The 11,981-nt window shown below is 49.1% G+C and overlaps 1 protein-coding gene across 1 annotated transcript in view; it reads left to right on the top strand.

Moving 5' to 3' along the window:
* The window catches only part of GLDN (gliomedin), a 68,566-nt gene that overhangs the window by 40,804 nt on the left and 15,781 nt on the right, over positions 1–11,981 (top strand). Inside the window, exons 3-4 of the mRNA XM_007120101.3 lie at positions 5,445–5,462; positions 5,833–5,940. Of these exons, the coding sequence (XP_007120163.2) occupies positions 5,445–5,462; positions 5,833–5,940 (126 nt within the window). The remainder of the gene's footprint in view (positions 1–5,444; positions 5,463–5,832; positions 5,941–11,981) is intronic.

Raw genomic sequence — 11,981 nt, 5'->3', positions numbered from 1 at the left:
AGTCATTTTCACAATGTTGATTCTTCAATCCAAGAGCATGGTATATCTCTCCATCTGTTTGTATCATCTTTAATTTCTTTCATCAGTGTCTTATAGTTTTCTGCATATAGGTCTTTTGTTCCCTTAGGTAGGTTTATTCCTATGTATCTATGTATTTTATTCTTTTTGTTGCAATGATAAATCTATTTGGATTTTTTGGCTTCTTTTTTTCCTCTACCAGCAAGGCTTTGGGAAATGTGTAGCCACTTCCTCTGTGGTCATTGCTGTGCTAAGCAGGTCAAAGCAGGTCACTTGGGTCAGGCAACATCAGTTCTGACACCATCCCAGGGTGAAAAGGGAGGCTACTAAAAGGAAATTAGAGATAAGCATCTTCTCCTGTGACTTGGAATGGCTGTGGTGGGAGGATCTATGGAGTCAGGTTTTCCAGAAGCCTGTAACGTTAGCCACTGTCCAGCGCCTGCCCTTGAAGACAGGAAGTGAGACTTACACTTCTTTATTATTCACTCCCTATAACTCTGGTGCCTATGTATCCTGTCTCGATTAAGATTCTACTGTTTGCTTGTAGCAGGAACCCGTTAGAGCTTATCTGAGGAAAAGCGGGTGAGAGGTTATAAATTATTAAAAAGATAGAGGGATGTATTTGTCAAGCTAGGTTTGGCCATGCTCTGGTAACAATTAAACCTTAAAATCTCAGCGGCTTAGGACAGCAAAGGCTTATTTCCCACTCCACAAAGTCCAGCGAAATTTGGGTGACTCTCCCAGGCAGTTCTGGGGACTCAGAAATCCAAGTGCTGCCGTCTTGTAGCTCCATCATCTGAGCACCAGGCACCAAGGTCACTCCCAAGGGAAGAGAGGGGAACAAAGGATGGCACCCACTGGGTGCTTTAAAAGGTCAGGCCTGGAGGTATCTCACTTCCCCACCCCCACCGTGGAAGGAAGGCAGGGAAACGCAATCTGTCTGCGGGTCCAGGAAGATGACAATGAAACCCAGTCTGGTGAAAACAAAGCTTGCCTCATGAGACAGAGGGTATCTCACAGAGAGACCAGGAGGGCAGGGGAAGCATCCTGACCCAGGGAGCTGGAGCCAGGAACTGGAAAGCCACTGGGAACCCACACAGCTCCTCTCTCAGCCTTTCTGACTCTCTAGCAGATACCCAGTCCCTCATCTCTGCTTCTCTCTCCTCCATTTTCTTCCCTCTGCAGACTGACATTTTTCACTGTGCATGGCCATCCACAGACCTCTACTTTACATAAGTAGGGGCATTGAGGGTCAACTTTAGATTGCAAGGAGAAAAAATCTAAGTGGTTCAGCTCCTATCATGCATCTACCCAATTCTAATCAACTCCAGCTAGGAGTGTTGGGTGGGGTAATCAGAGCCATTTGCAGGGCCCAGTGCAAAATGAAAATGCAGGGTCCCTTGTTCATGAAGCAGGAAAAAGGCTTTTTCCTTTCTTCCACAACCTCTCTTGATCTGCCATGGTGGGGCTTTTTATTTGCTACTTAATGTCGTACTCCTTGAGGCATGGCCTACTCACCGCATGAGTACAGACCCTTACAGGCACAGGGGCTCCCTGGGACAAAAGCACGCAGGGCACACACCCAACCCTAGCCTCCCCTGCACTCGAGCCTGGGCCCCCACTGGGGTGGCAGGTGGCAGCAGTCACTGATGGGGCAGGGAGTGGGGAGGACACATCAAGGGGCACAGGAGCAGGCAGGGGAAAATCTGTCCTGGGGAGGCAGGGAGGAGATAGGAGGCAGGACCACATACAAACCAAGACTCAAAGCCCCTGGGCCATGCTCCACTGTCCCATGAGATTTCATTTACAAAGCACAAATTCAAATTAAAAATGGTTAAGAATGTCCAAACGGCAACGGCAGAGCATTTAAACCCAAGCAGGGAGCTCCCTTCTTAGCGTGGAGTCCTGTGTAGCTGCACTGCTGTCAGGCCCAGGAAACAGCCCTGCATACAGTGTTAACATGAACGTGGCTGCCCACACGTGTTCCTAGAGGGTCTGTTATTCCAGAAGAGGAGAAGGGTCAGGAGCTAAAAAAACATCCTGAAAGATGGTTTGCAAAATAGCTAGTAGGCACACATTTGACATTTGACATTATTATAATGACTCATATTTGGGGCTTCTTCTGGGTGTAAGGGGCCATGAGCAGCTCAGTTGACATCCCGGGATATTGGGACAGTCATCCTCAGTGTAGCACTCACTCTGCTCCTGAGCTCTTTGGAACCGTTTGTCATCCTTTCTCTTCTGAAATTCTCTAGCTTCAAGGCATGAGACCTGCTGGCTTCCCTCCTCCATCTTCAGATCACTCTCTCTTTCCTGGTGCTTCTTCTATCACCTGCCTCCCTCCAGATGGGATGTGTCCCCCTCTCTACATCCCCAAATTTGGCTCAGACATTTCACTCCTACCTGAAGGCTAGTAGCTCCCAATATTTCTAGGGTCAGGAACCCCTTTAAGGAGAGTGACTGACTCTTTCCCCAGAAAATTTTCACATCAGGTCGAGGGGACCCAGGACCACCTGCATCCCATACACCTGTGGTGCTTGGTAAAAATGCCAGTTCCTGGGCCTTACTCTAAATCCAAACCAAATCAAAATCTCCAGATGGGGCCTAGGTATCTGCATTTTTACAAGCATTCTAGTTGATTTTGTGTCCTCAAATGTGTAAAAGCTGTATCCATAGGGTATCAAGGATCTCAGGTCAGTGTCAAGAAACCCTAATCTAAACACTTCATCATAGTGATACCCTTGGCCATAACTAATGTGTCCTAAGTACACAGCTCCAGCCAGGACCTCTTTCCAATACTTCACTGCATGGAAATGGTTATTGGACTGTACTTTTTTTAAAAAAAATTAATTTTTATTGGAGTAGAGTTGATTTACAATGTTGTGTTAGTTTCTGCTGTACAGCAAAGTAAATCAGTTATGCATATACATATATCCATTCTTTTTTAAATTCTATTCCCATATAGATCATTACAGAGTATTGAGTAAAGTTCCCTGTGCTCTACAGCAGGTTCTTATTAGTTCTCTATTTTATATATAGTATTGTGTATATGTCAATCCCAATCTCCCAATTTATCCCTCCCTGAGAACTCTTGAAACCTACTATATACAGTTGATTCTTGCTTGTTTACCTTTTTCTACCAATCTGCACATCTGCATTTGGCTCCATCTGCAGTCGGGACTGACGATTGATTTCTTCTGACAGCTCTCAAAGGGCCATATCACTTCCTTACCAGGGCATGTGTGCGCCATCTGGCGGTAGACTGACCACACTGACTACAGGCTACACTGACCCTAGAAAATGCCTTGCCGTTTTCAGCAATTCATTTTTGCCCAATATAGGACTGTATGTATTGAAAGCATACCTTCAAACACTTATTCTTCCAAAAGTTTTCATGTCTGTCAAATAGGCTCATCAGTATCCAGGCTCAGTCATCTGAGAGGCCTCCTCAGCTGTCTCCTACGCAATCAGACATGGACATGTCCTGCCCATTCTTCTGCTGAAATACTTCTCGAATGTCTAGCTCCCTCTAGAACTCTACAGTCACCAACCGCATTTATCCACAACCTTGTCCCAAACTTTAACTACAAAGATCCTCTGGATATTTTCTCCCTGCCCCACCCACTTCCTTCCCTGTCTCTTTCTCTCTCTCATCTCACTCCCTAGTTCTATTCCGTATCCATCTACAGAGAGGATATCAAACACACGCTGATTTCAGTGTCATCCCCCCCTGCTTAAGAATCTACTGTAGCTCCACATAGCCTTGCACATACCGTCTACACCCCTCTACTTGGTCTTCAAGTGCTGCTGCCCCACATCCCTCTGCCAAGTATACACTTCAGCCTCATCTCTACACACTCCAGCTGAGCCATTCTTCTCCTTTCTCTCACCCTGAATCACGCAATCTCCCACCCCTGTACCTTTTCTCCAGCTGGTCTCCTGCATGGGATGCCAAGCCCTCACCCCTGCAGCCATCTCAGGCCACTGTGTCTTCAGAGCCACAACTCAAGGCTCACTCTCTCTGAGAGCCTTCTCCGACTACCATGTGCCCAGACTTCCCCAGCACCTCTGTAGGGGTTTGCTTCTCTGTAGCTCCCTCATCTCATTGTGGTTTCAAAGTATTCACCTTCCTCAGATAGGTCGTAAACACAGCAGACACAAGGATCGAGATTTCTACTTATGGGAAGATTTTGGTGCACACAGAAGTGCTTAGTAAATGGTGGTTTTCTTTTATATAGATATATAGATATATGTGTATATATATATATATCTTTATTGGAGTATAACTGCTATTCAATGTTATGTGTGTTAGTTTCTGCTGTACAACAAAGTGAATCAGCTATATGTATACATATACCCCCATAACCCCTCCCTCCTGCGTTTCCCTCCCACCCTCCCTATCCCACCCCTCTAGGTTGTCACAAAGCATCGAGCTGATCTCCCTGTGCTATGCAGCAGCTTTCTACTAGCCATCCATTTTACACTTGGTAGTGTATATATGTCAGTGCTACTCTCTCACTTCATCCCAGCTTACCCTTCCCCCACTGTGTCCTCAAGTCCAGTCTCTACATCTGCATCTTTATTCCTGCCCTGCCACTAGGTTTATCAGTATAAATGGTGGTTTTCTGAAGAGTCACAGGCTTGGATCTTTAGAAAGACCTACCCACTCCAATATTGGTGATTGTTATACGTGGTCCGGAGAAACAAAAGACCCTCAACTGTTCATGTTACGACCTCACTGGCTTGTCCGAGTGCTTAAATGGAATAATTGACACTATTTGTGGAAGCAAAATTATTGTGTTAGATTATGTGTAAATTATTCACGTGAACCCCTTAGATCCTTGGGTAATTACACACTAAGAAAGGTACCTGTTACCTGATCTGGGCCCTCGAGTTTTCTCAGGCTATTTTATGCAACAAAATAGAGACCAAGAAAACCAGCTTCTGCTCTCAATTCCCCTTGGCGGCCTAGAGGAGACAGGCTGGCTGGATGAGCGTATTTGGTGCTGCTACTGGGACAGCTGGATCTCAGCCATGCAAAAGCAGCACTTCCTGACACCTACCGGTGCCAGGGCTGCACTAGTGCCCACCCACATTGTCACCAGACCTCATTTAATTAAGTTGATTGCTTGAGAGATGACTGATTTATGAGTCTATAGTGAAGCCACTTAGAAATTATTCTTAGTCCATTGGAACTTAAGCAAAAGTGGTTTTGATTGGCAAATGGGTCTTTGTTGAATTGTTTTTAAGAATCTTTGGGCAAATATACTGAGTTCTAAATAAAAGGCATGGGGCGGTTCCTTAGGGCCCATAGATGATTAGTACGTTTTAAGAGGGGGAAGGTGCTCTTTGTTTTCTGGGTTGTGGTGTTGGCTTCACTTTCTTCCATCTGTGGTTTATCATCTAAATTTTTTTTTCTGTTGTAGGACCACCTGGCCCAGCAGGTAAGAGCCCATGGATTTTCCAAGTTCATGGGAAGGATATGGGGGGCTGGCTCCCCAGGATCACTCAGAAGGGACTGAGGCAGGGAAGGAAAAAGAGTCTGAAGGCAGCCTTGACTATCACTGTGTCCCCCTCCTTCTCTCTGCCCCAATCACCAGCTCTACTGTTCCCTCCCACGTGAGAACTTGCTATCACCATTCCCCATCTGTCACTGCTTCAGGTGGGGGCAGGGAAGGTAGAGAAGGAAAGGAAGAAGCAGGAGAAGATCTGGAAGAGGCGTCAATGCCTGGCCAGTTTCACCGGCTAAAGGAAATCGTGTTAACTTCTGTGAAGATTTTTTTAAATGTTCCCATTTCCTGTGTTTTGATGCAGGACCTCCAGGAATTGGTGGGTTACCAGGACACAATGGATCAGATGGACAGCCTGGTCCCCAGGGCCCAAAAGGCGAAAAAGGAGCAAATGGAAAAAGAGGAAAAATGGGTATTTTGTCACTCTTCTAATTCATTTCCTTGTTTTTTGTCTCCCTTATTGCATTTTAGATGAACCAAAGCTGGTGCAGTGGGGGAACAGTGCTGCATCTCTGAATGCAAGGCTGGTTAATGCTTGCCTGGAAGCTGCTGTGTTCTGGGGCAGCAAGGGCCTTCTCTTTGGTCCAACCCTGATAAGATTTATATCCAGTCTGCCCGAGAGAAGCAGTATACCTGAGAGCTGATGTCCACTCCTCTGCTTGCTCTGATGCAGACAGACAGATGGAAGGCGCAGGAGTGAGCAGTCCTGGGGAGGGGCACTACACGGCCTGTGAAGGCTGTCTGTGCTGGTACCCCAAGTTCTTTCAAGGGTCATTCCTGCCCGACCCTCTCACTGCCTCCTCCTGCCCAGCAAATTTTTGTGTTTGACTGAAAATCAGTTGACTGATACTGACCCCTAGGTTTTCCTGGCTGGAGGAATCACTAGAATGATTTGAGTAGAAAGGCAGCATCCAGGCTGATGCTCAGGTTGTCTGGTCCCAGCTCTCAGGGTCTCCTGTCCAGGGATCACAGGACTATTAAGAAGATGTGGCTGGTATCTCTGAGAGACCGCCTCTGCCCTGCTGTGAGTGGTGGCATTGCCACCCACCCAAGCAAAGACCTGGAAACACCAAGGTGTCAGATGTGTCAGGGAGCAGTGACCAGCAGGGGCTCAGGTAAGGCCTGGCAGGGTCTGGGGACTGGAGGCTGGGGCAGGGCGAGTTCTGAGGGGCTCTGAGCACCAGTCCTGGGAAGTCCATGGGGAAGGTCGGGGCAGAGTCACCTGAAGAGAGCTGGCACATGGCACAGTGGAGGCTTGAGGGCAGGGGTTAGAAACTCCTCAGGACGCTTCGAGGAAGTCCTGGTTCTTAGCCACAGCTGAGGGTGGAGGCTCCACCAACCCTCTTATCTATTTTCAATCTCTTGGTTACACTCTGCCCCAACTCACCTGGACAGACCCCAGGCTAGAAGAACCACTAGAACAACTCTTCCAGACAACACAGGAACCCCTTCCAGCGTTTCTGCTCTTAAACAATTTGAGTGAGAGCCAGTGGAAAGGGAGAAAATTGTTGAGGGGCTCTGCCACTTGGCAAAAGCCTGCATACCTGTGCTCCCGGGGGCAGCCTCTGTGAAAATGGGCCCACACAGCCCATGTCAACTCCGTCCCCAGAAGTCCAGCAGTTACAGCCAGAACTGCAGAGCAGAATGGACCCTTACATGTCAGATAATAACTATAATTATAAATGAATATCAGCATCAATTAATGATGACCGTCAGTGTTCAGGCACTTGGTTTATCCCAGAAAGACCCCAGAAATGTGATCCAGTCCTGAGGATTCAGTAATGAGTATTATGAGAGCCAACAGTGACGGGGAGGGACCACCATACAGCACTGGATGTGGGTCGGGTGAGAAAGGGGTAGCTCCAGAAAGGTCTGAGACAGATCTCTAGCTTTGAAGAGATACGCTTAGCATGCAGCCCACAACCCAGTAAGGGCAGAAAAGAAAAAGTCTGTTTATTTCTGTAAGACATATTTATGTGGCAGGTATTATTCTAGATGCTGGAGATCCAGAAATGAAAAAGCTGACAAAGTCTCTGCCCTCATGAGGGTGACATCCTAGTCTGGGCAGATGGACAATGAACAAGATAAATTAGTAGAATATATTGTCTGTTACGCAGGTGCTAAGTGCTAAAGAGAAAAATAGAGCAAGGGGAGGAGATAGGAAGTGTGTAGGGTGGGGCGTGACTGTAGGCTGGGAGTCCAGGTGAGGCCCCCTGAGAAGGGATCTTTGAGCAGACACCTGGAAGAGAGGAGAGCGCAGGTGGTGGACTGTCTGGGGGAGGGGGTTCCAGCGGAGCCTGTAAGTCCAGTGTGCCTGCAGACGCTGAGGAGTGGCAGGGAAGCCAGCGTAGCCGGACAGAAAAGATGAGAGGTGAGCATGGTCAAGTTGAAACCAGAGAGGTAACAAGACCAAATCAGGTTAGCCCTGAGCATTTTAAGAACTGGGGTTTGTACCCAGACACCTGCCCTGCACACCTCCCTGGCAGCCACACAAAGGAGCCTGCAGGAGGGAAAGGAGGAGGCTTTGAAAAGGCTAGCTCTATGAATAGGTTGTTGGAAGCATTGCTCAGCCCTCGGCCAGCTCAGACTCTAGCCTGGACCATCCGACTCCAGAGCAAGGGCTGTGCTGTCCCCGTCACCCTGCCAAAGCCGCACAGCTATGCTTTCCCTCCCCTGCTCCCTTCCTGAGCCCAGGATGGATTCCCATCCCACCCAGCAATCAACAGAATTGCAGGGAGTGGGAGGACAGACCAGAGCTGGCAGGGCCACCGAGGGGAATTGGCTTTATTCTGGGGGCCATGAGAAGCCACGAAGGGGTTTCAAGTAGGAGAGTGACATGATCAGATCTGCCTTTCTGTAATACCCCCGCCGCTGCTGGTGGGGGACACACTGGAGCGAGCGCACAAGCGCTGCTGTTAGGGAAACAGGGCAGAAGCTACTCAGCGTGAGGGAGGAAGGGATGCAGGTGGGGTGTGCAAAGGCCGATGAGCTGAGTGATATTTGGGGGTGAAATCAACAGGACTTTGGGGAAGGTGGATATGAGAAGGAAGGGGAAGGGGTCACCAAGACTGACTGTGAGATTTTCATCCTGCCTGACTGCTCTTCCCTGAGGTGAGGGGCCCCAGACCGACTCAGGTCCAGGGAGACAGTCATGGCTCAGCATGGGATGTGCTGAGTTTGAAATGCCTTGAAACATCCAGGAGGAGGTGTCAGGGGGCCTTGAAGATGCAGGTCTGCAGTTGGAGAAGACCCCGGGGCTAGAGGTATACATTAGGGCGTCACCCAAGGCAATGGGCTTGTGGGCCGGGGTGCAGTCCCTTAGGGAGGGAGCTACCAGCAGAGGAGAGCCTGGGTCAAGCCCTGAGAAGTAACAGCATCTAGTGACCAAGTAGAAGGGGAGGAGCCAGCAGAGGAGGCCAAGGACAGACTGAGCAGCAGGAAGAACCCCAGGAGAGGATGGGAACATTCGTCAGCAAATACTTATTGAGAGGGTTCCAAGTACTAGTGGGGAAACAAAATAGACGTAGCCCTTTTGTGGAACTTTCTATCTTTGGTGGGGAGGCAGACATAAATAGTCAACACAAATACATCTGTAATCACAATGTGAGGTGCACATTTGAAGGAAAGAACAGGGTGTTATAAGCTACAGTGCAGAGAGGGCGGGTCAGGAGGTAACGTCTGAGGTCAGACCTGAGGGATGAGGGCGAGGCAGAGGGTGGCCCAGGTGGAGGGCACACACCTGCCAAGGCCCTGCTGGGACAGCTGGGAGAGGGGGCGTGCAGCAAGGTGAGATGGGAGGCGGGGGCCAGGCCCTTCCAGAGCCTTCAGGTTAGTGGTCTGGGTCTCTCTGTCAGCCACAGAGTCTCATGCAGGATGTGACCTGCTGGGCCAGGGTCACGGCTGTGGAGAAGGAAGGGCCGTCATTTCAGCTGAGAGTTCCAGGATCGTTAGTGGTTTGCCAGGCAAGGGGTGGAAGAGGGGAGGAGTGGGCGTGCATTCCAGAAAGAGGGAACAACAAGTGCTATTACCAAAATCAGGAAAAAGAGACTGTGTTCCACAGAGATAGGACTGGGTTAGGCTGGACCGTGCCCTCTAGCAGTGATCCTCTGAACAATAGTAAATAGCTGACATTTACTGTCAGGCACGCTACCAAGTCCTCTCTACACTCACCTCATTTAGTCTTCACAGCAACCCCAAGGAGATGGGTATTTTTACCAGCCATATTTTTCCAAGATGAAGAAACCTTATCTTTCTGTTTTCCAAACAGGTGAGGCCCACCCTTGTCCCAGGGCCTTTGCACTGCTGTGGCCCGGCCCTTCTTGAGGCCGGTCCTTCCCACAGAGCAGATCTCAGCTTATAAGTCACCTCCTCTTCAAGATCGTCCCTGACCTCTGTGTCTGGCCCCTGCCTCACCAACTCAGTCACATTCCCTGCTCTTTTCCAATAACATATCCCTCCCTGAAATTCTCTCCCAGTGTTGCCTGTTGATATGCTGATGGTCTGACTCCCTAGGGAGAACGTGAGGTCCATGAGAACCAGGCCATGTCACTGTCGCTTAGACTCAACCTCCAGAGCCTGGAACAGCCAGCGAAAGAGGGCAATCAAGTCATGGTTGAACTAATGGACATAACTTGTCCAATGTCCAAAAGCTAATAAGTGGAGGAGGTGGGACTTCAACCCAGACCTCTCTGACTCCTGGACCCCTGCCCTTAAACACGACTGCACTAAACGTCTAGGCTCGAGGGGGTTGGGCCCAAGCTGCGGGAGCGGCGTTACTGGAGGTGCCACAGAGCAGGAGTCGAGGGAAGGAAGGCTGGGCCTCCGGAGCTAGTGCTGTTAATTGTCGAAGGATGATGCTGAGTCTGACCCTGAGTCTTCCCGGGAGGGTGGGAGAGCACCAGCCCTTCAGAGAGACCCGCAGGACGTGTGCAGGAATGCACAGTTCAATGAGTACTAACCTGTCAGGCAGACAGAATGGTCCCTGCACTCCTGGCAGAGGGGAGCCAGGAAAGGAGTTCCGGGAGCACCTGTCTTGAACCCCGACTGGCTCTGAGGCCTTGGGCGGGTCAGTCCCTCATCGGGCCTTGGTCTCCCCTGTACGCTAAAGAGGTTGTCTTCCAACAACTCTAGCATGGCTTCCGGTTTTAAAACAGCCTGCTCTAGTGTTTGCCTATGAAGGAGAGACTTATTTGGCATAGCTCTCAGTCAACCCCAGCTGAGGCTCAGTAAATAATTAATGAGTGAAAAATGAAGGAATGCATGAATGAGAAGAATAGAACATAATTTCTGTCCATAAGAGCTTACAGTCCTGTTGAAAGAAAAGATACAGTGTATATACAGGATGAATTCAATAACTGGTTATTCTGATATGAAGATGCTTTATACTACACAGCAGAGAATACTGCCGGAAGAAAAATCTGAACTTTCCTGTGCAGATAATGAACAAATAGGATCCAGTGTAGAGGACGGACTGTACAGTAGAGACAAGTGTAAAAGACAAGAGAGATAAGTGTGATCAACATCTTGGAGACAAACAGAGGGGAGATGGGGAGGGCATTGCAGGGGGTAGAACAGAAAGGCCACGCTCGGAGGAGCGTGGGAGGGGACCCAGGTGAGCCTGCGGTGGGGTCAGGGCCTTCAGCTCCATGTCTGCAGGAGGCTGCCGGGAGCCACTGTGGGCTCTTGAGAAGAAGACTAACCTGACGAAACCAGAGTTTAGAGCTTTAGACCAACAGTTGTTTCCAGGATATTGAAATACGAAGATAACCCTCAATGTGTGACCTTAGGGATGCTAAGAACAAGGGTGCAGTAGGCCAAAGCCAGAGCTTGAAGTCTTGGTTTGGGTCCCAGATCTTCCGCTTACTAGCTGTGTGCACTTGGGCAAGTTACTTAATCACTCCGTTTCCTTATCTGTAAAATGAGAACAGTCATAGTATCAGCCTCATAGTGTTGTAAGGAAGATTAAATTAATTAATATATATATAAAGTGCTTAGAATAGGGCCTGACACATAGCAAGTGCTATGTTAGTGTTAGATATTACTGTTGTTGTTGTTTCCAAGGTTGAGGAAGGAAATCTGAGTGGAAATGCCTGTATTTATTTGAAAACACCGACTTAGATTTAGAGAGAAGAATTGGACTTGCATGTTGTCAATTTTGCAACTAGCATCTTTTTCGAAGTTTGACGTGTGCTATGCCTCAAAACCAAGCATTTTCTTTCTCTCCATCTGCCTCTCACTTTCTCACTCAAGAGTTAATGCCTCGGGCTTCCCTGGTGGCGCAGTGGTTGAGAGTCCGCCTGCCGATGCAGGGGACACGGGTTCGCGCCCCAGTCCGGGAAGATCCCACATGCCGCAGAGCGGCTGGGCCCTTGAGCCACGGCCGCTGAGCCTGTGCGTACGGAGCCTGTGCTCCGCAACGGGAGAGGCCACAACAGTGAGAGGCCCGCATACTGC

Source organism: Physeter macrocephalus, chromosome 11 (assembly GCF_002837175.3).
Source record: "Physeter macrocephalus isolate SW-GA chromosome 11, ASM283717v5, whole genome shotgun sequence".
NCBI lineage: Eukaryota > Metazoa > Chordata > Mammalia > Artiodactyla > Physeteridae > Physeter > Physeter macrocephalus.
The sequence above is the reverse complement of the archived record's forward strand: the minus strand, read 5'-3'. Positions and strand labels throughout refer to the sequence as shown.